A 23809-nucleotide genomic window follows, 5' to 3' on the forward strand; every position below is an offset into this window, starting at 1 on the left:
AGATCGGCACTTCCTATGTTACACACACTTAGGAACTGCCTCGTCTCAGGCACCGGGGACATTACTTTGCTAACTCTTTAAGGGAATTATAGCATAGCCTATAAATGTTACTTAGCACCTTATACAGCTACACATACTAGAATACTTATGAAATAAATGCCATCAATACGCATAATTTGCACAAGTGACTTTACACACASCAAACAGCTTAATTTTTGAAAGCTGTTGAAAGCTAATCCATCCCCACAACCAGGACAGTGTAGATGAAGCAACAGTAACAATAAGCAACTCAAGACTACTTTCCACGCAAATAAACTGCCACTACTGCAGCTATCAGGCCGAGTACAGCTGCATTACTGCATGACAAAGATACACACATCAACTACAGTTTGTATGTTTTTCTTATTTATTCAAAAGCTAGGGGATGACAAAAAAGGGTTAAAATGTTTTATGCCACCTATTTTTTACATGAACAAATACTTAATCTATCAAAGAGACTCATTTTACAAGTCCCCCGTCCAAAAACACACACACAAATTAGTTTTTATACACAAATGTTTATTTCTCAAATAAACATCCCCTTTAAACACAAGGAATGAAATCTAAATCTTCATAAAGATGAATCCAAAATGAAATCCCTCCAGTACATTGTAATCACTGTGTTCTTGGTCACTAYTGGCTTTAACTGTTTAACATCAAAAAACAAGGACATATTTAAAAAATCATGCTACTGGATTTCTAGCTCTGCCTCTGACCAGCTCTATACCATTCTCCAATATTTTAAAATTTTACATCATCAAATCTGAAGCAAGTTTAATTGCAGAACAGCTGTGCATTAAACACAAACAACTGAACAAGAAGATTATAAGATGTAGTCAAGTTCATAACGAATGTAGGTGTTCTTTTCATCATTATAGATTCTTGGATAATGCGCTATCAGAGCGTCCTGTGAGCCGATATAGATTGAATTATAAATCTTCCAATAAACATCTCTGACTTTGCGGGCAGGGTGAAACAAACCCTAGAAAACAAAACAAAACAATTCTATTAAAAACTTAAGTTCCAAATGCCTGTTATTGCATTTAACCTAGTTTTGCATAATACGCATTTTTTTTAAAAAGTAATTACAAAAATTAACATCACTTTTAACAAAGAAGGTGCACTGAATGGGTCATTCCCAATTTTGCGACCATCTAAACTAGCAAGCAGTAACAAATTGTTGTTAAAGAAGATTTTCTTATCTTTTTTCTGCCGTGTAAAATTCCACTAAATATATTTCTAGTTTTGAACTGTCCTTTTAAAATAAAAATTAAAACCTGATGCAGTATATTTGGTAGGGACTGAGTCCTATTTTTGGCTCTGCTAAGTGTGATCTAATTCTGTAGAGAGCACTAGATAAAAATACAGGGGATGAATGATTACACCTAAAAAAATGAATAGAATGTGAAAGCTCTAGAAGAGCAGTTTTATTTACTCTTTTAATTAAAAAAAATGCAAATAAAAACTGCAAAAAATACACTGTGCACAGGATTTCTTATATACCTTTCACCTTCCTACTTCTAACTTCCAACATTTTTGTGCTGAGGCCCCCCCTTAAAACATACACACAAACTCCATACCTGCACATAACTAGTAACACAATCACATCTTCTCTACATTGATCTGCACTACGTTCATCCTTGCTTCTCACCCGTTTTATGTGTTTAGATTCTATATTCAACACAGCAAGAACTTATTATGCACAATTACACAGAACAGGAGCCTTTAGATTATACCACATGTTTACAAAAGCTGAACTACATACTGTTGATGCAATGATATAAATTCTGATCTTATTCCACTGTTTCTTTGTGCTCTGCACTACAGTTTTAAACATCTTACTATTTCCTTGGCTAACAACAGATAACATTGATTTATTATTAAGCCTAAATTCTCTTTATTAATTTCACTTGTTATTATGAATTTATTCCCCAATCTTTATTTTTATTCTCAAATTTGTAAGGTACTTCCATTTTAGAAGTCAGAGTGCCAGGCTATTTTAGCCAATTTTTATTTTAAGCTGCCTATCATTTCTATGCAAGATCCTCAATGTAATCAGTTATTTCACTACATGAAAATCTCTGTGTTCACTGCATGTTTCCATTACCAAATGCCTGGAATAGAACACCACATTTAAAGAATACTTTAGAGACAAAAAGCCAGACTGTGTTCCTTTGCTGGAAATCTCCTTCAGCTGGTTTCTTGTCAACTGCAGAGAATCCCTGTTGGATAACCGTTCTCTCCGCTACCCCAGTGTACATGAGGACGTACCTGTAAACAATACTGCAACATTCTGCAGGGACCGATAGCAACTCTGAGGCCCTCCAGAGCCCCCATGACTGCCTGAATGACGTGAGGAGAGGTTTCAAACACATTAGGCCATACGTAATTTAACAAATGATTAAGAGAATCTTCACAGCCAAATCCATAGACACCAAGAGACATATGTTGCACCACAGCACTTGCTGTTTGTCTGTGTACGAGATCTCTGCAAAGAAAACAATGGGCTGTTAAAAAAAATTATACTTAGCAGCAATATGATCTGACAAGCATAATATTTCTTTGCTTTTTTCAAAAGTGCTAATATACCCTTTTAACCCCATTTATTGACAGTAAGGGGCAAACTAACTAAAATCAGTTAATAAACTAAAAAGAGCAAGTTTTCTGAGAAATTGTTGTGCTCTAACTCAGCAGCAGAAGTACTAACAAAAGAAATTATCAAGAACGGTTTACAAATACTACATCCTGACTGGCTCAAGATACTTGTATTATTTGGTGATCTTTTAATCTTTAAAAGTATTAGTGATATAGGAGCATATAATCTGAATTATTTGCAAGCAGAAAATGGTTTCTAAATTATGCTGGTCACTTAATATTTTTAAAAACATGGACAATGTGCATATTTGCTGCTGCTGAGACCCAAATGTATACTTCATATACAGCTGTCGCTAACTGTACCATAGAAAAAAAGAAGTGCACTCACCTGTCCATTAAAGCATCCTCAAGCAATGGTGTAACAGCATAAATGTAATCTTTTCCCATCTCTCCAATGTACTCAAACAGGAAAGAAAGAGATTTTAACACACCATTCTGGACATTCAGTTCTGGAACTCTGTATTCATTCATGAGCGCAGGCAGCACTGTGAAAGGTGAGCACGTTTCAGCTACAATAGCAATTGCCACTGTAGTACATACTCTGTTCTGCCTTTCCTGTACTTTCAGGTTATTTAGCAGTGTAGCCAGTACATCATGAGGTCTGGAAGAGATAACATGCATGTCCACGTCAATAGTTTCAGTGAGGATATGGATAAAATAGTCCGAGTTTAAAAAAGCAAGTGGTAGTGCAGGAAGGTGTAGCTTAGCCCTTCTTAAAAAAGGTTAAGATAATCGGGAAGCAACATAAATCAGTGAAGCTGTAAAAGCTTGAGTACCTGCACAATTTTATTCTTACAACCAACATTTTTTCCTTTCTCTAGGCTTAGTTAGCTTGTAAACTCTGGTGAACAGGAATAGTCCCCCCACTATTACTCTGATCCCACAGGTAATTATAGACCTGTATAAAATTAAACACATTAATCCTGTTACAACTTTGACAGACGTAGGCAATACCCTGAACAGAGAAGTCCAATTATGGCATTCCTCGGTAGCTTGCTGTATCTGTTTTAACTCAGTACTTGGCTACTTACCTAAGAATACGCATAAAGATGTAAACTATACTTCACTCTACAATTTGCTGACTTATTGTGTCACCTCAATAGCAAGAGATCTTTTGCAAATCAATACAAGTATTAATTTAGTGAAAACGCAAAGAGGAGACATTTAGTACTTAAAAGAATTTATGAAAGAATACAGAAAGGATCTGAATATATGTTGCATTATCAAAACCGGAGGAGACAAATAGTTCCTTCTACTAAATTACACTGTAATTTGCTAGCCTACAAATTCAGCTCACAAGCATGGCACCCTTTGTCAGTGAAGAATAGTTGACTATGTTCTCCTCCTACAGAACAAATAAAATTAAGTGCACACACTTAACCACGTTTTAAATGTACAGAAGTTCAAAGATGTCTCACTAGTAAAACCCACAGTCATCACTACGTTAAGTACTGAGCATAACAGTGGATAAACATTAGGCCAACTTACCCAATAGCTTTTGCGATATAACCAAAAGTGTTTACTGTGGCTCTTCGGATAGCTTTCTTGTGAGCTTTTAATAATTCAAGCAGTTCAAAGCAGATCCTCATCCATTCTCTTGCAGAAACATATTCTGCACCCCTGAAAGAGAAGAAAATTCTTCAGTGATAGAACTTTTAAAATAAAAACACACAAATTATGGAACCTATTCATCTGCTATCAACACAGGGACACTGCCTGATTTAAGCAGGTATCTGTCAACATTAGACCTTCACTGGTTATCAATTTACACAGGTTTTTGTACACAGACAGTACAATACAAAGTGTTTGCAAATAATATCATTAAAATACATTCAACAGACCATTTGCTAAATATTCCATTTTAAGTGTTAAGCATAACTTCCAAAATAAAACTTAAGAAATTGCAAGAAATAAAACAACAACATTGCTACAATACTTGCTCACACAGACAGTCAAAGATTTTATTATTAGTCAGCTCACCTGTCTGCAATACGCCCAACAAGATCAATACAATTCTCCTGTACTTTCTCATGTCTGTTCTTCAAAATAGGTGTAAGCCGTGGCAGGAGGTCTTTGATTGGTGGTGTCATCTTGTGCATACCTGTGGAATTCAAAAAGGCATAGTAAGTTTTATACTGGTTCTTCATTTGGCTCTTGAGCAGGTATGTAACCAACCACACAGACATACCTATAACATTCACAATGGCCTTAAGTGCTCCGAGTATGCTGCCCAGTACTTCAGGATATTCTTCACCCAGGTACTCATACAACACAACACCCAAGTGTCCCATCAGTTTTTCCTACAACCAAGTAAAAAGATTTAGACATTAACATTTTCTTGCCTCTCGTTACTATGACGTGCTATAGAAAATTTGGTGGGAGAAGTCAATACCTCTTGACAAGTCTTCATGACAACTGCAGTGCGAGAGATCAGGTCAGCAGCCTGCTGCCTAACTTTAGCCGATTTGTTGTTCAAACGCCACAAAACCGTACCACAGATTTGTGGCAAATAGGGTTTAACTCTTTTGCCTAGAGCATTGACCACTGTGCCAAAGCCATTCAGCATCACAGAATCCTGCGTGTGAAGAAAACAAGAATTAGAGCAAAAGCACCACCACATTGTTTGTTAAACTTGAGGTCATCTAAAATCATTATTAGAGTGCTAACATTCCAGAATTAGTTTCCAGATTTCAATGATTACAGCATTAAAATCTATAGGGTTATAAAAATATAACTTACAAGCATAAGTTTCTCCATATAACTAACAGTGAGCCAGATTAGAGTTAAGTCAACCAAATACTAAATACCCTCTGGTCATACCTCTGTGGTCTGTTCCTGGAAGGCATACAAGATACCATCAATAAGCTGTTCTTCCAGCTTATGATCAATGTCTGCTGCCCCTAGATTTCCCATTATCTTCTCAATTGTTTCCATGACCATTTTTCTGTACTGCTCTGCCTCATCCTTCAGATCATCCACAATTCTAGAAATAATTTCTGCTGCTCCAACTTTATTTGCCAGCTCCACTGTTGTATCAACCAACTGAAATACACAAACATTAGTGAACAAACATAGGTAAAATCTACTTTTTAGGTCTTGAAAATAAGTTTCCCTAGTCTGAAGAGGAGAAACAGCATCAAGCTGGTTTCCTATTTCACTTCAGTGGAAATCTTTTTTTTTTTTTTTTTTTTTGGGGGGGGGGGGAAGTTACCAATGATCATTTCAGAATAGCTTCTAACTAGGAAAACTGTAAAAATGCAACACTATAGCAGAAAAAGATGCAGGAGTATCGCTACCATAGCCACACTACTATTAGTGAATAAAGAGGACGTTTAAATTTTCTCCAACACTGATGGCATTTTGAGTCAACTATGAACTATTTTTACCTTATGAAATCATCCAATATTTTAAACACCACAAATCAGAGGTGAACTATCTCATCTTACAACTGGTGAAGACTCATTCACACAGGTATGCTCACAGGAGCCTGTGAGCCTTCTAGCTATACAACTTCTAAGCCACTATTCCAAACAGAACTCAGTTTCAGGACAGACAAAACATGAAATTAAGGATTTAGTCTGAATGAACACTAACATGAATCTTGTTTTCTTATAAATAATTTTCCACCAAAAAAAAAAAAAAAAATTACCTGTCTGTAGTTTCTCCTGTCCAATGCCATTCTGTGCTGCCAGAAGTGTTTGAAAAATGGTGGCAAGATCTCTGTTTTAATGTAGTTTGCTTCAACACCATCTGTACCACAACACTGCTTTACCACCTATCAGGGAATAAAAACCCAACAATTTGAATTGTGTAGTTTTTTGTTTTTTTGTTTTTTGTTTTTTTTTTTTAAGGAAAAGTGCAAATATTCATATTCACAGAACAACACTTAATCAGTCAGCTTTAATATATTACACTATCAGTGGTTGGACAAATAATCCTGACATACCTTCAATACAATCTTTTTCATCTCTTCATCAGGAGACTGGAACTCTCTGATAAGGATTAGCATGACTTCTCTGGTATAATAGTTTGCATACTCAGCATCCATCAATGGAATCAGATAACCAATAGCCTTCAAAAAGGCAGCCAAACCCTATTTCAATGAGAAAATACATCTCTAATAAGTTACAGAATTTACACATCCACATCAATTCAAACTACAAGGAAGTATTTTAGATAATACCTTTCCTCTGTGTTGACGTATACCTTTCCATAAAGGCTTTAGAACAGAATCAAATGACTCGATACCGTAGGGAGTAGCTGCTTCAGCCAAAGCAGCAATAGCCAAAGCACTGATGGTACGAACTTTCTGCTGCTCATCCACCAGACCTGCAAAGAGAATACTGTTTAGTACCACTTCTTGTGTCTCCTGCTCAAAACAGCAAAATACGGGGACAATATAAAAGGAACTGACTTATTTTCAGGAAAACTGAAGAAACTATTTCTTTCAGAGGAAGCTGAACTGTTTCTCAGTGTCAAAAGGATGCACAACATAATGACCTTACAATCACATTTTGCCTCACTGGAGGTAAAACAACCCAAAACAATGCAAAAACAAACATACAAAATTTTAGCCTAGGAAGGCAAGACTTACCATGTTCAATAATTTCAACCAAGCTCCTGAGATGAGGCAAGATAGCACAACCCATAAGAATGGCAATTTGCTGTACAATCTTGATGCCAGTATGCCTAGCCTGCCAGGATTTTTTGCTTTTACAGACAGCTTTCAAGAAGGGTAACAGAGAAGGAATGCCCAAAGCAGAGGCAACAACAGCAAAGGCTCGAGCCGTGGTATTTCGGACATATTCATCCATATTATCAATATCAGGTCGCATTGTGGAGATCATTGTTGCCAAACCAGCAGCCTGAAAGATATGGAACATACCAAGTTATACTTATGAGCATTACACTTAGTTATTCTGCCATGTCTACAAACGTGCAGCTATATATAAGCTCACTCAGTGCCGTAAGGAAGAATGTAACTTTATTACCTTAGCCAAGTTTGAAATAATTTCTCTGCCTTCCACTCTGGCATAGTAGTCTTCATCAATCAGCAGTGGTTCAATGACGACAAGAATCTGAAGGAGAAGAACAAATTAACATTTCTATTCATTAATACTTTTAGTAGTATTTCTGGCCATAAGAAGAAAATCAAGATTCCATGAATCCAAGATGATTCCATGGACCTAAGATTAAAGCTCTCTGCTCACCAGAAATGCTCTTTATTGCTCTTTTCATAGCTTTTTGTCTTTGAAGAACCTTGGCCAGAGATACTATCTAGATTAGGTAAGCCCTCCCCCCCTCTCCCAAGTGTGGAAAAATCCCAAAGCCAACCATCTTAAAAAAACAAAAAACAAAAACAAAAACAAACAAAAAAAMCCCCACTCGCTTCCAATATGCAAGTAAACTGTACACTGTTCTCAGGAATGATCAGAAAAAGCAAATAAAAGATTAGGTAGTGAAGTGCGACAGACCTTGTGTACATATGGTCGGACCAAGTCATCCAGTTTGTAGAGAATTCTATCGATGACTTTGACAAGCAAGTGACGTTCTTGATCTTCAAGCGTCGGTGACATCAGCAGAGGTAGAATCTGATTGAACAGTGGCCCTGCTCCAAATTCCCGAGCTTTATCAGTAATTTGTCTCAACGCAGCCTAAGCAAAAACAAACACCCTGCAAGTTAAACTAAGGTAGCAAATACAGAATGGGCGGATGTTAATCAAGTCAAAATGTAATTCATTGTAATCACAGACTTCAAAATACTTGTGTCTATCACTGCAAAATTTTATTTCAATCTCCTGCTGCATTTGTTTAAATATGAACGCAGTAAGAGAAACACCCTGCTGTTAGCTCCCAGCTATTCAATTTTCAAGAAAAGCAAGCTCCTGGTCTAACGTTAAGAATGGCTCCATCTGAACAGTAGTTTACACAGCGCTTGCTTGCATCCAAGCAGTTTGGTGCTTAGGTCAGCTTACAGTAAAACCGTGCAAAAATGACTGCTAATCCATTGCACCATGCATATGACAGGAACTTGAGTAAGAGCTAAACTGCCAATTCAAAAAGCAAAATCTAGAAAATTACTAAGCACTGTAAGCACAAGTGCTGTAACTCCACTTTTTCGTAATAGTTAAAAATATTTTATAAACTATATAATATTTAGTGTTGGACATTACTGTATAAATAGCAACAAGAACAAACTACACTGAAAGATGAACAGAAAGCCCAACAGATATATAAGGGGTAGAAAGCACTAAACAGGCATCAAGATCATCTCAAGAGAATCCCATGGACAACTGCAGGAGAAACAAGGTTAGTTTGGAACTGAATCTGGAAACAAATGCCGATTTTTGAAAATTAAAGCGATATAAATACACCAGAAGAATTATCTTACCTTTCTCATGGGAGGTGTGCCATTCTTTATCTTCAAAAGTAACTTCATTATTTTTCTCTCCTTCTGTTCTTCGGGACTCAGTGTTGATTCATCAACATCAACCTGTAAATAATTCCAGACATATCAATGGGCATTGCTACACTTTCAAAGGAAAGCAGGAAACATTAATTAGCACGAGTGAAGTCTCATTTACCAGCAGCTTATCAAAGTATTGGATATCATCTGGTTTTAGGAATGGAAGATTTCCAGAGGGCTGATCATTGACACTCTTCATAGTCCTGTCTTCTGTCTGCATGTGGAATCCAGTCATACCACCCAAAGGCGTCGGAGTGGCTGTAAGTTTGCGAGCTGGAGTGCGAATTGGTACATAACCAGCTGGTGGGGGAAGAACCTACAGGAAAAAAAAAAAAAAAAACCACAGAAATATGGTAAAAACACCTGAGTACTAATCTAAAGAGCATTTCCACAGCCTGCAAGCCAGAAAACTTATCTCACCACAACAGAAATAATAATAATAATAATAAAAAGTATTAAATACAAAACATGACTAAACCTGTATCTTCTATTTTATTTGCCTGTGGACTTGTGCCAGTGTTACTGCATATATTAAATACCATGTTTACTGCAACGCAAACAAATTCAGTATGATAGTTTGATTTGGGCTTAGCCTGTACCGGCAATATTTCAAAAGAAAGCTCACTTCCATTGCTGGGACCTTAGATAATAAACTTTAAAAGCATCCTTACAAAGTATTTAAAAAAAAAATAAAATAAAATAAAAAACACACCACTTAAATATTTGTTCAAATACAGTGTTTTAAGTACTTTCTCAGAATTTGAGATTCCCTTCTGTATTTTTCCACATCAGGGCTTCATGTTTCAATCAGTCCATTCAGAGCTCATTTCTGATGTTAACAGGCATTCCCACCTTCAGAAGCAGAATAAAAACTGGTCTTTGAAATCACCTTTATGATAAATCAGTAACTGAACCAAATAAATGTCATCGTGAATTAATCACTACTTAATCAGTATGAAATTAAAAAATAAATAAAAAAAATCAATATCCGCAGGTGGAAAAAAGTATCATGGTACTAAGCCTGTTGCATTTTAATTCTGATTAATTACCTTATATCCTTCTGGGAACATGGCATCCAATTCTTCATCAGAAAGCGGTCTGTTTCTCTCATCTATTTCCCTCTCCCAACGCCAAGCTTGCAGCTGTTCAGGAGTCATGCTCATTATATGACCTACATTCAAATTAAAAATTTGATTACAAAAAACAAAAAAACCCTTCTGTATGCAAAAGGAGACAATTAGTTTACTTAACTTTCAAGTGTTCTTTTGAGCCAAAGTTTACGCAGCACTTTAAATCTGCAGCTAATAAGTTATCAGATTCTTAGAGAGCTTTTATTTATTTTTGTCAACTAGTATGAACTCTCACAGAGCTACAACCTTAGTCTAGGTTCCCTGCCAGAACTGAGTTTTTGTGGACATTCAAAATGCTATACTGTGCATATACAAATAGCTTTCATACAGGCAGGAGAACACATTACATAGAAGTCCATTTCCAAATACAGTGTAAAGATAAATGTTTCATTTTAACAACAACAAAAAGTGAACCCTTAGAACTTACCTGGTGTAGGAGTTGCCATGTTCATAGCTGGGGTACCAATGGGTGTTTTGCCAGGTGTCAGAACAGGAGTGCTGCCACCCATCTGGCTGGCAGGTGTTTCATCCCATCGTGACTTTCTTTTACTTGCTCCTGGGGTTGGTGTCTCGCCAATTGAATCACCACCGCGATCTGTACGAGGAGTCTCAGCCCATCCACTGCCATGTCCCGGAGTATCTGAAGAAAAACAACACAACTTTTGCAGAAAGCTGAACAGTATCTACTCCAACTACAGTATCAGTATCCAATCTCTTTTATAATATTTCACCCTCACATCTGCAAATCAGCAAGTATCAAATAGCAATACAGGTAGGGAAAACAAATATACTGAACAAGAAGCAAAGACTACTTTTATGACTTTTTTTTAAATACAGTTGTTACACTAAAAACATTTAATAGAGAATTTCATTTTATGAAAAAAGCATGTTACCATCTTTTTGAATCTTAGTATAATTGGATAAAATTCTAAACAATGTGAAAGAATTCAAATATTCTCTGCACTGGACAAAATACTCCATGCATTCCCTTGATAAAAGCATTATTTTAAAGAACAAAGGTGTTCCTGTTCTCTGCTATGTGAACTTCATTCAAATCAGACACGTGAAAAAATGCTTTCAAAACCTGTTTTAATGCTAACCTTGTCAAAAAGATTCAGGAGTTCAAAAACAACACAAACACACAAATACATCACAAAAGGCAACTCAATGTAAGCTCATTTATGATGCCCTAAATACACATTAAAATCTCAATCTGCAGCAGTCACCAGACATACTACAAAATCATGATCTGATTTCTGACCCGAGTTTCTTTCACAGATATGTGTTAAGCCAACATGTAGAAGTCAATGCTACAAACTCAGGCAAAAACTTCACTTCATACCAGCCACTAGGTGTCAAAATGTAGTTCCTTCTTGCCTCGCTTTTGCTCCTGCTGTTTACATAAGGGGAAAAATTCCTATGCCATTAGCCATTCATGACTTGGTAGCACTCTGCAGTGCACCATAAATACCTCTTTCTGTTTTAGGTGTTTCATCCCATCGATTTTTACGTGCACTGGATGTGGCACCTCCATGGCCTGGTGTGGCATGACCAGGTGTGTCCCGTCCAGGTGTTGCAGCTCCTGCTGGTGTATGACTGGGAGTAGGATCCCATATTTTTGAGCCTGGGGTGGCACCAGGAGTTTCACTGCCCTTTGCACGGCCTGGAGTTTCATCCCATCGCAGAGAGGGAGTATGTCCAGGAGTCTATATAAGACAAAAGCAAAAGTATTAATACCTCTCATATTATACAGTAAAAGACAGCTCCTTATTTTTGTTTAGCAAATAGATAAGAAACTTCTGGAATTCAGGAGGATTAGCATTAATAATGTCTTTTGTAGATAAACTGATGAACACAGGGGTTATTACCTCTGCTTGATCCCAACTGGATAGTTTTTTAGGAGTAGCACCAGGAGTCTGATCAGCTGTCTGATCCCAACGCCGTTTGCGTTTTGAAGGTGGTTGAGATGAGGCTCCATTGACGACTTTAAGCTCTCCAGCTTTAGCTTTTTCTGCTAGCTGTTGCCTAATTTCCCTCTATTCAAGGGCACAAAAAAGACAGACATAAGAAACAGATTTCATAAGACAATCTATTCAGAGTATACATTCAGAAAAAAAATTCTTCAGTTATATTACATTTTTAAGCTATTTTTTGAGGTTTTGCGCAAGTAATATGAAATTAGCCATTCTAATTTCCAGTTCATTATCTTTTCAAACTCTTCTATACTGACAGAGCAGCTATGTGTTTGGAGGGCACGGTCTTTAAACTGCTTTCTTATAAAAGCCCATATTAAAGCAGAAATGCAAATGCATTTTTTGGAGTGATATCAGTTTCTTTTACCTATATGTGTGCTTAAAAAAAAATCATTAGACATCTGCTTCAAAATGGTTCCCCTTAAGTTATTAAAGAAGAAAGGATGAGTTAAAAAGTATGTTGAAAATATGTATGAGTTGCATCCCGTGACATAAAAAAAAAAGCTCTCTTCACAATCCTCCAAGATGAAATTGTGAAGCATATCACACTAACAAAGATTATTTTTCATTTATCAATGGGTCCATAAATAGCAGATTATCAAAATTGTAACTAATTTCTCAATGAAGGTAAATTAACAAGTATAAATTAACATAAATATATAGAGCTCACTAGAACTACAAAATCTTGCTCCAATTAACAATCTGGTACTATAGGTATTACACAGGATATTTGATTATATTACCATCACCTTTTTAACTATTAAAAGGAGTATTTAATACCCACAAATAAAACATGCATTTTTACCTTTTTTTTTTTTACAATATATTTTTTTAATATTTAAAACCAAATGTTAACCTTATAGCAGTTTGTGGTACTGCAACATTTGTGTTAAATCCTACAACAAAAACCTTTTAAAACCTGCCCGGATTCTCCTTTAATAGAGCTCACCAAAAAAAAACATTTCTGACACTGAATTCCCCTCAGTGATTGTTAGGTTTTGTCTGTCATCCTCTGAAAGAAAATAAACAACAAAATTTCTGAAGTGCTATAAAAAGTCTTAATTAAAATATATTCAGAGACTGCTTCTCCCTCCATTGTTTAGGTATTATTTAGAACAGACGTTTCAAAAACTTTGATTTTTAAATTCTACTGACTTTCAACATACAAACAACAGGATTTTCCAAAGACAGATGTTCAAATGAAGAAAATATTCAACAGAATTTCAGCTCCCACTTTACTTATCGTGCTTTCAAAGACTGAACAATGAAATTACGTTCAAATGAATACCCCCCMCACACACCTCTTCTTTTGTTAAATGCTGTTCACGCATAACATCCATGTATGTTCTGGCATTCATTTTAGGATCTGGTGTCTTCCCTCCTGCAGAAGAGAACAGCAACAGGAATGGAGAACAATGAGTACAGGATAAGCAGAATTTATTGACTTTTTCTATTGTCCTGCTCTAATATTATACTATTCCATGATCATTTAATTTTACTTTTTGATTGAAATTTTAAAAATTACATGTATCTTACGTTTATTCAGTTTGCTGATCAATTTAACCTGTTTGAACACAAACATAACTACTGCAGTTTCAAACAAATATTTTAAAGCAGATATAAATGATAAAATGACAACACAGTTAAGAGTCTCCAGAAGTGATGGGTTCCTGGGTTGCTAATCCGGAATACGTACACTTTCGTGCCTTTGTCTCCATCAGCAGTTCTGACTTCAAGCAGCAGAATAGAAGCCTAGAAAATTATCTCTTTACCATTAGTAACACTTTGGAAAGATATTTATATTCAAAACATTACCTTGTGTAAGTTGTTAAATCCTAGTTGTTATCTGACTATAAATAACTACTGCATACCTGAGTAATGATTTAAAATGTTTTATCATAAAGATCTGTTTATATGTTTGACAAATCTGGACAAATCTCCCATATCTTTGAGTGTCATATTGTAAAAGGGCTTCATTAAAAAAAACAACAACAACCCAAAATACTGTTTGATGACTCTCTCCCCCTCTTTTCATCTCAAGGTACAATTGCAATTGGGAGCTGAATGTAATACAGTACATATACCACCACAATGATACTCACAGGTAATGGTTTTTGTATACCATATGTTGTTTTATGCTGTGTATCTTGAGTTAACTTAACCTTTAAATATTTTAAAAGAAGCCCAACTTTATAAAAATGAGACTTGTCAAGAAAAGCACTATTTTTTAAGAAAAATGTGCAGATTTGCTATACAAGTGGTATAGCATAACAATTTAGGAAAAATAAATAAATTCTTAAATAAATTCTTAAACATTTCTATGCTGAAGATCACTGCCCAATTGGCTGTGTCATTCTGACACTAGCTTTGATAGGACTTTCCTTTGGAATACTTTTTCACCATAATCTACACAGGATGTGTTGAACTGCACCCTTAAGAATGCAGACAGGACTGGCATATAGCAGTACTGCTGTAGGAAAGAAATTAAGGACAGTTAGTATGGGCCTGTGAATTCTGACAATACATGTTTATATCAATTACAATTAAGCAAGTAAAATAATTACTATCCCTATTAATTCATGCAGGCTGAAATTCTAAATTCATAAAACCTGCAAAACAGCTGCTAATTTTAAGCCAACAGGCACCTTACTTCCACATGTGAAACTCACTCACCTGAAGAAAGTTTCTATCAGACCCACTATACCCCTTTTCCTGACTTGCATTCTAAAATTATCAGAACAGACTTGAACTATTAAAAGTATCAAAGTCTTATATATGCTTTTGTTTCTTTCAGCTATACCACCTAAGTTTACGTAAGGTGGTAAGAATTAGGTGCTCTATTTTGAGAACTAGCATTTCAAAAGCAATAATGCCGTAAATCTACGACTTGGAATGAAAACTTTCAAGGTACTGAAAGAATCTGAGCACTCAATAAACAAGTTCTTCAAAGTAAAATGCACAACCCAAAACAAAATTAAAAGAGAAACCTTTAACCCTTTGTGTTTCTATGGCAATGGCTCATTATTTTCTTGTCCTTCTACCTGGAAAGAAAACTTGTATTATAAAGATGAAGAATATGGCATCTAGGATTTCAACCAAATCTACATAAAAAGGGGATGTTTAAAACAAAACTAAGTTTATAAGCATGCCAACAGAAATCAAAGGGCTAAAGACAATTTAAGACAACAAACTTCATAACGGGTATAGAAAAGTCAAAATAAATTACCATCTGCAAAAGGATCAAGGCGCTCAGGGGAAATTATCATCATCCGCCTGTGCTTTTTGTATTCATCCTCCCGATCTGCAATCTTTTGAGGACGGTGTTCTGCAAAGGGATCATACTAAAACAGAAAAATGCCTGTTAGCCACATATGTAAAAAAGAACAGTATAAAAAAAGTCTGGTGACTATTAGACTGTATTTACTTTCAGTATCACTAAAAAGGCCTACTTTTTTTAATTGCATCTAAGTAGGAATGTCAAAACACTATGATAAGAGAAATTTTATTTCTGTAACAGGAAAATTATTTTTTTTCAACACAGAATTTCTGACCAAGTAACTTTTGACAAAAATTTGCTATTTTAAGAAGTTTATTTATTCTATTCTATAGCACTTCATGCTGTTAGCCTTCCCCTGCTTTTTATGGAAGACTTAAGACCTATTTCATAYGCTTTTAAATTTCACAGAAAAGTACTTTAGGAGTATAGAACCTACGTGATTAAAACTTCTCTACAAAAATATAAACATAAAAGACATTAAGTTGTTCATGTTATTTTTGAAGTACCCTACCTATAAAACAATACTTAAAAATAGCTTACTGTAAATGTACACATTGCTCTTTACATGTAGAAATGCCAATTTTAAGCACCCTGGGGAATTCTAAAATAAAGCAGTAACAAGCTTGTAGCAAAATTAAAATACTGCAGCCTTTTGGAGACATCCTATAGTTTCCTGGCCTTGGAAAACGTTAAGTCTTCTTTCTCCTAATACCTACAATAGTATTTTAGCGTGTTTTAAAATAAGATGTACCTGTTCAGTCGACTGTGGTATGTCATTAAGCAATGCCACCGGAGCATGGTACCCTGGCTTCTTCTGGCCAAGCAAACTTGTAGAAGAGTAGTCATCATCATCCTGTCAGTACAAAGACATGGCAAATTTATCAAGGGATTTCAGATAAAATGGTGCAAAATTAACATATGATGACCAAAACGGATTCCTAGACAAGTTGAAAACTGACAACTAATACTGTTTATTTAGTTATACATACTCAATCACAATAGCAATAACAAGTTTTCATAATGCTTTCTTCTATGATGCTTCTGCTATGTATTTCCTCATATTAGTAGCCAGCTTCAGTACAATAATTAAGAGAACCCCCCCCCAAAAAACTGCTCTTAAAACTATGAGCCAATTTAATAGTAAACTGTATTAAACTGAATATAACATTTTTCCTTCATCTTCAAAACATAATTCACTGAGTATAATACATAGCTGCCTATGCCTATTCATGATCAGAGCCATAGTTTCATGACTGGTTCTGCAACTGAAAATGTGGTCAAATGTTTAACATTAGAAATTAACATAAACTAATCTTATAATCAGGACACATAAAGAGAACATATTCAATACAGTCAAAGAGACAATTCTCAAAAACATTTGCTCTAAAACTTGAAATAAAGTAGAAATAGAAATCTTAAAATATTCACTCAAATTCTTCTTGCCCAAGTTTTATTAGTTTTTTTGGTCATCATTTTTCATCTTCACAGCAATGACAGAATGAAGTTAATTATTTTAATCAAGGCTAACACAAGTTAAATACTAGACCACAACTTTTTGGCTTCTGCTTAGGGCTACATGACTTTCAAAGCACATTTCATGAAGTACAAGCCAGACTTAGAACTGAGGAGCTTCTAGGATAAGACGTGCCATCCAGTACAGCTTTAACTGCTTTTACTTCAGTAACTGCAGTTCAAAACTACTCAAAACTAATGCCAAAATACTTAGAATGCATTCCTTGAACAAACGAATGAAATCACTTACATCTTCTAATTCAGTTGCTGCAATAGAAGTTACATATCCAGCAAACCTGCTGTCACTGCCACCATAAATTTCTTGATCATAATATCCTGTGGAATCAAGGCCTACTCCTTGTGCTTCATCAAGAGCAGGCTTTTTTCCTTGAATTTCTCGAATTTGTGCTTCAATATCTAGGAAAAAGACACCAACACACTCAGGTCTCTTTACACTTGCACACACACACATATATAAATACATATGTAAAAATAAATCTTGCTTTGAGATCAGTAACAACTCTTGATCATCTTCAAATTCTTTTAAAATGTAATATTCATATTACTATGTACAGGAAACCGAGTTCTTCACCCAGTTTCACAGACTTTCCCTAGGCATGATCTATCACACATAAAACTATAAAATCACAATGCATAAAAGCAGTTTTTCCTTAAGTTGGGATAGTATCCAGCACAGACTAGTTCAACTGCATGGCCTAGAGCAAACCATTCAAAATCACTAATGTTAACATACCTCATCTTTCATTTTGAGATAGAAGGGAGAATATTTTCTGTAATCATTTTATAATGTTATTTATATTTGCACCACAATACTATTTTTCAACACTAACATAATACTATTTCTCAATCAATGTAATTCTCTCATTAAAAGGCCTTTTAAAAATGCCTTAATTACTACTAATTAATCAATTAATTTTACTAAATTAATGCAATCTGTTTAAAAATGGATTTTGTAAATAGAGTTACTGTGTGAGTTGTCTTACAATAAAATCTGAGAACATTTAATAAAATGGAACTTTATTCAAGGACAAAATACCTAAAATATCAAAGCTGTATCATCTTTGAACAAATCAAAAAAAATCTGTCGCTGTATACCAAATTAGAAAAAAAATTAGCATCAGTTTCTCTGCACGTTGGCAGCTGAACTGTAATTTACTCATGACTGTTCCTGCCTGCACCACCACCTTTGAAGGTTCTGCTGTGATTCTGGATAACAAAACCCTCACCCTACTCCCTACTGATGCAATCCTATTCAAACAGAACAAACGGGAGCTTTGTCCCTCTTAAACATGTCCGATCTGACTCTAGTCAAGTCTGGTAGCCATCCTTGACCCTGGAAATTTGGCACTTTTAGAAAGAACTTTAACTGGTTAATCCAGAAAACAAGGACCCAAGTTAAATTATTCTGTCCTCCTACTTGTTACAAAACAGCATGAAAGTAAGTCGCAATAATTCAATGATTCTTAACAAATGTAATTGGGCATAGGTATATTAAGGTACAGCCATCCCCATAAAAATCTTAACTGTTTCCTTTGGTATTTTATTTGATTCAGGAGATATGTAAAGACAATTATCCATACAATCTGAATTTCAATAGGCCAAAGAATTATTTTCTTGTACAAAAAGAGCTGCACTTCATGGTTGGAGGAATATCACTGACCATGTATTTACCTTTTCCCCATCTGCAGCAGTACTGACTGCTGTGTTACCTTGAGGGAAACTTGCCAATTTACAAAAATTACAGAGAAGTACTTCTAGAAAATAATCCTGTCTTGACTACTTCTCACTATTTATTTATTATTGTTGCTCATTTCTCTTTTTCAAAATGAATGGATTTCACAAGGTTTTCCCACCCAGGTATCTTGCAAAAGGCACCATACTACAATACCTGCTCACAAACCTGGCAAAAATTAAAATTAGAATATATGTATTTTAAATTTCGTAAGATTATTACTAATCCAAAATATTGGACTTGAGACCACTAAACATGATTTTGAAGGATTTATTTTGTGGTTGCAAGATTGCAAATCAAAATTGCCTAGTTAAAAAGTAAATTGACACCTCTGTGAATTTCAAGACTGGGTCCTGTTCTATACACCAAATTATGCCCCAGGTAAAAAGGCATGTTTTGTATAGATTTAACTGAAGGCACAGTTTTTTCCCTGACAAACCTYTGTGGTTTACAGCTATGTGGGAGAATATAGGGGTTATGTGTTCATACGCAGCCCACAGGATGGGCAGCTAGGAACACTGACTCCGCTGTCAGCCCGGTAAATCTGACAGGGAACTCCTGCAGTGCTCTACTGGGTAAGGAAAGAAATAGCAGGGACATGTTTCTAAAACCATCTAGAGTCCCATGCACAGAAGATGTATCAGACTGGCTGACAAGGATTATCTTGCTCCATGCCAAAGAAGGGCTTCCCTTAAACCTTCGCAGACCTCTAGAACAGGGTAGGCTGGACAGTCACCTCTGTGATATCTGCCAAGCCTCGAACTCATGAGATGTCTGACAAAGGCTGGCCATGATCATCTGCCGAATCCTGCCTCTAGGAACAGCCAGCTCCCCCTAAAATCCTGCATAGGGGATTTCAGTGAGTTCAAAACTGCCGACCAGTCGCTCAAACATAGACAAGATGCTACCTCCTGGAGAAGCAACAGAACCTACTCCTGCTGAATTAAGTAGCTCTGTCTTGCCCACAAAAGTCTCTCATCTGCAGAGACATATCAACATATGGTATCCCGTTAACCAATGTCACCTGAAGGTATCTCATTTTTGTGAAGTTATCCTATTCCTATGGGAAGCTATCCTAAAGGATTATGAAAGCAATATAACTCAAAGAGATATTTTCCTCACAGGCTTGTCAGGTTTTTCTGATTTGGCCAGATTTTTTTGTTTCATTTTGTTTTTCAAAGGACAGATCAATTTCCTGCTTCCATTTCCAGCCTGCTGCACCGCAGCACTGGGGTGAAAGGCAATACCTGACGCTAGTACTGCTGCCAAGGACAACACTAGCACCAAGGGCTTCCACAGTGCAATGACATTGTTTCTCACTTCTAAAAAGCAGTAACTAGAACTACATGATGCCTCTTTAGCTGTATATGAAGTCGTAAYTGCTGTATGAGCTCAATACTAAAAAGCCTGCTGTTCTCTCCTACAATGCAGAAAGCTTTCCATCATTTGTCAGCTGAATCAACGAGACCACGCAGCTCAACAGATAAAAGTACTGGCAAGCAGGCTGTCGTGCAGAACGTGTCCAAGAGCTTTGCCTGTGCTTGGGCTCCCACCACTACTACCATCAACAAAGCTGAGCTTGTTAAAGCAATTGTGGAAGTTCTGTAGCAAAAGGGCTGAAACAAAAACCTTTTCCTATTAATAGTTCTTACCAACACCTCGTAGACTAAGGCCTTGTGCTCTTATTTTATTTTGTAAATAACTATATTTACTGACTAGGGTACAGGTCTCAATTGTTTGTCATTGGCTTTCTCCTTTACATTACAATGAGTACAACTGTTTGCAGATTAAGGAGCATTCTCATTTTCCTTACAGCAAAATCTGCTGGCTTCTTCTAAACCAAGAAAAAAAAGTAGTCTGCATGGAATTGGTAGGGTTAGCAAACCCCCACTTCTGGCCAGTATCATTTTCAACCAATGAGCACTGTAAGTGCTAGACTTAGGCTAAACGAAGCACTTTTTAAAGAGAACATCCACATGATGAGCTGCAACCCCACTTAACCAGCAGGTTTAAGAGGTTTAAAAGCCAGGCACAGCTTGATTGCAAGTTAAGGAAGTATCACATAATTAGCAGGAAGAGACTTTAGTTTGAGATTAAAGATGTGTTTACCTTCCTTGATCTAGCCAGCATTTTCTAGAAGAACTTAACACCCAATTTAAGAAAACATTTAAATACAAATCAAATGAAGAATAAGAGTAATCTCAACAGCTTAAAAACTTGATTTTGTAAAGCAAAGTAATTGTCTGACGATTTATTCAACCAGGACCTAAACACAGAAAGTTACTTCAATCAAGTAACCGTAAAGAAAGGGGGGGGAAAAAAGAAACACACACAGCACAACGTTCTACTGATTATTCCCTTTCTGTATTTTACCCCATTCAGCCACTTTAATATATTCTGGTATTTTTTAAAAAGTACTTTTAACACGCACAGTTGACTTGGAAAATACAGTGAATGTTATGAAAGTGAACACATCTGAACTAAAAGTCACTGAAAATCTAGCTCACAGTCAGATCATGATAGCCATTCTCAAAATACATACTCCATTATTACACAGTTACTCTCCAAACATGTTGTAAATRGAACTAAGACATTATTCAGCATTAAAGAAGAATCAATCCTTGTATTTTAAGTATTTCACAGTGGAAGTAGTTTCTGGTTTTTTATCTTATTTATCATATTTTTTAGCTTGCTTTGTGCAACTTTACTTCTAGTCACTTTAGGATTCTCATAGATGTTAGGACTAAATATTATATTTGGAAATTTGTTTCTTTTTCGTTTTTAACATAAAATAAATTAACGCCAGTTAAAAACCTATCTTCAGTAGCATTTCAAAACTCAAGCACTTACTAAGAGACTTTGAGTTATAACTTTGTAACTTTAATTAAACAGAGGGTTTCCATGTAAATTACATAGCTGAAATAATCCCAAACTGAGATCTCTTCCAAGTTGTGTCTTGAATGCACCAATCAACAAGCATTTAAAAGCAGTACAAAGATGTGAAAAATCTGCTAAGAGAATTTAGTACCAAACAACTCTTTCAATTTAGGAGATCAGTCAGGAATGGAAAAAAAAGAAAGATTCCATAGAACTCAAAAGAAAACAAAAATCAAAGTCATTCAGCTAGTATGTCGATGTAGGAAAAGATAACATTACATGATGACTGCCAATTTTACCTAACTATTTATTTACATACCAAAACCATTAAAAAACTGTTCCAATACAACACTAATCTGTTAATACACATAACTGGAAGCATGACAGTTAAATTCCGTTAAATTCAATGGACCATTACTTGCTTTAGTGTATAAGAAAATTAAGAAAAAAAATCATATTGCTATTGTATTATTGAAAGATCTTTTGCTAATGAGAGAAACAGAGCACTGTGATGTGTAATACCCACTTGGGTAATATCTAATACAAACCTTACGCATGTCACAGCATATAAACAAAAGACAGATAAATTCAGTAATTCTATAAAAATATTCTAGAATGCTAAAATATAATTTCATATTCTAGAAAAAAAATTCAAGGAAAATGATTTAAGTTTTCCCTTCTTGCATAAACTTAGACCAAGTCTACAGTCCTAAAAACCACACTAACTGGGCTTCCAGATGTAAGAGATGCCTCTAAATTAGAGAACTTTTTTCAGTGCAAAACTTACCTTCCCCGGAGACAGTTAAAATTTGGGCACCCTACCTACCTCACTTCATACAACCATTGCCCAGAAGTCGTTTTGGATTAGTGAATTCAGTACGTAGATTAACACAAACATAGCAGATCACTTATCATATGCAAAACATGAGTAAAAATACAAAAGCAGAAAATATTTGYGAGAAAGCATTAAGCAGAACGATTCTAAAAATATCTCCATTTGCGTTAAGATGTTTAAGAGCAAAGCAAACCATAGACATTGTCAAAATAAGACAGCTTTTACTCAGACTGTAAAAAGCTCGAAACAGTAGTGAGCACAGCCATGTAACACCTCAGAGAATAACAACATACTGCCTGTGAAGACCCTCACTCATAAAACTGATCAGAGAACAGTTTTCTTATGTAAACAGCCAGCCGACAGAAGTCTCCGTGCTGAACCGGCATTTTAAAAGCCTGAGACCTCACACCGCTTTTCCCCGCCTTCGGGGCATTTTTCTCAACAGTGCCATGTCGACACGACGCTTAGCAACAACTCAGGCCATGCCGGCTTTCAACGGGCAACATCATAGCTCACCCTGCACCTAAAGCCTCCACCTTACAGGGGACACAGGCCGAGTTAAGAAAATAAATGTGCATTACTGACACGTGTCACGCGAAACCGAGGGGGGTGAGCGCCTCCGGCGGGCTGGATACGAGCGCCAGGAAGGGGGCAGGGGCCGCGGGGAGGGGAGAGGTGCGCGCAARGCTCCGGAGCGGGAGCCAGCGCGGCCCACGGGCGACCGCGACAGCGCTTGCGCTGCGGCTACCTCCGGCCGGCAGGCGGGAGCCCGGCGGCGTCGCGGGCCGCTCGCCCCGTCGGCAAAGCTGGAGCTAAGCAGCACCTTCCTCCCCCGTCGCCCCGCGCGGCCCCGCAACGGCCGCCCCCGCGCGCCCGGAGGCGGCCCGGGCATGGCGGTGACACAAACGCAGACGCCATTACACAAGGCCCGGCCCGCCCGCGCGGGGCAAGCCCGCCCGGCCCCCGCCCGCGCCGCCAGGCCTGACGCGGCTCAGCAGTCGGGGAGAAGCCGAAAAGGAGGGCGAGAATGGCGCACGCTTGCACCAGCCAGCACCGCCGCGGCTGTTTAGGGGCCTTTTACCTTCGTGAGTCTTGGCGATCTTCGCCATTTTGTCCAGAGCGAACAACGCCGAGGCGGAACTGGCCCGGCCCAGCCACTTCCGCTACGGGGGGAGGGGCGAGAACTCAACGCGCAAGCGCGAGCTGTGGGCGGGGCCCGGGTTTAGCGCGGCGCCGAGGCCCTGCGCAAGCGCAGTGGCGGCGGAGAGGCGGTGCCATTCTGTCCGTGGGGG

At 37.0% G+C, this 23809-nt stretch overlaps 1 protein-coding gene across 4 annotated transcripts; it reads right to left on the reverse strand.

Annotated features, from left to right (window-relative positions):
• Positions 1–392: 392 nt before the first annotated feature.
• SF3B1 (splicing factor 3b subunit 1) lies at positions 393–23701 on the reverse strand. Of its 4 annotated transcripts, XM_026081657.1 has the most exons (25): positions 23599–23700; positions 17303–17469; positions 16292–16393; positions 15490–15604; positions 13565–13644; positions 12159–12326; positions 11762–11996; positions 10718–10930; positions 10210–10331; positions 9279–9476; positions 9086–9187; positions 8169–8348; positions 7686–7772; positions 7289–7559; positions 6878–7023; positions 6641–6787; positions 6344–6469; positions 5515–5736; positions 5087–5269; positions 4883–4994; positions 4675–4795; positions 4183–4314; positions 3023–3295; positions 2311–2527; positions 393–1021 (listed from the first exon to the last, which is right to left on the reverse strand). In XM_026081657.1, exons 1-25 carry the CDS (start codon positions 23624–23626, stop codon positions 863–865), a joined length of 3906 nt encoding a protein of 1301 aa, XP_025937442.1. In that variant the 5' UTR covers positions 23627–23700; the 3' UTR covers positions 393–862. The 4 variants fall into 4 exon arrangements, 3 of the variants coding, with proteins under 3 accessions (XP_025937442.1, XP_025937443.1, XP_025937444.1); XM_026081658.1 differs by lacking the exons at positions 16292–16393; positions 17303–17469; positions 23599–23700 and adding an exon at positions 14645–14733 and having other exon boundaries at positions 15490–15579; XM_026081659.1 differs by lacking the exons at positions 15490–15604; positions 16292–16393; positions 17303–17469; positions 23599–23700 and adding an exon at positions 13960–14638.
• Positions 23702–23809: the final 108 nt, after the last annotated feature.

Source organism: Apteryx rowi, unplaced genomic scaffold (genome assembly GCF_003343035.1).
Source record: "Apteryx rowi isolate R43461 unplaced genomic scaffold, aptRow1 scaffold_559, whole genome shotgun sequence".
In the NCBI taxonomy this organism is placed as follows: Eukaryota; Metazoa; Chordata; class Aves; order Apterygiformes; family Apterygidae; genus Apteryx; species Apteryx rowi.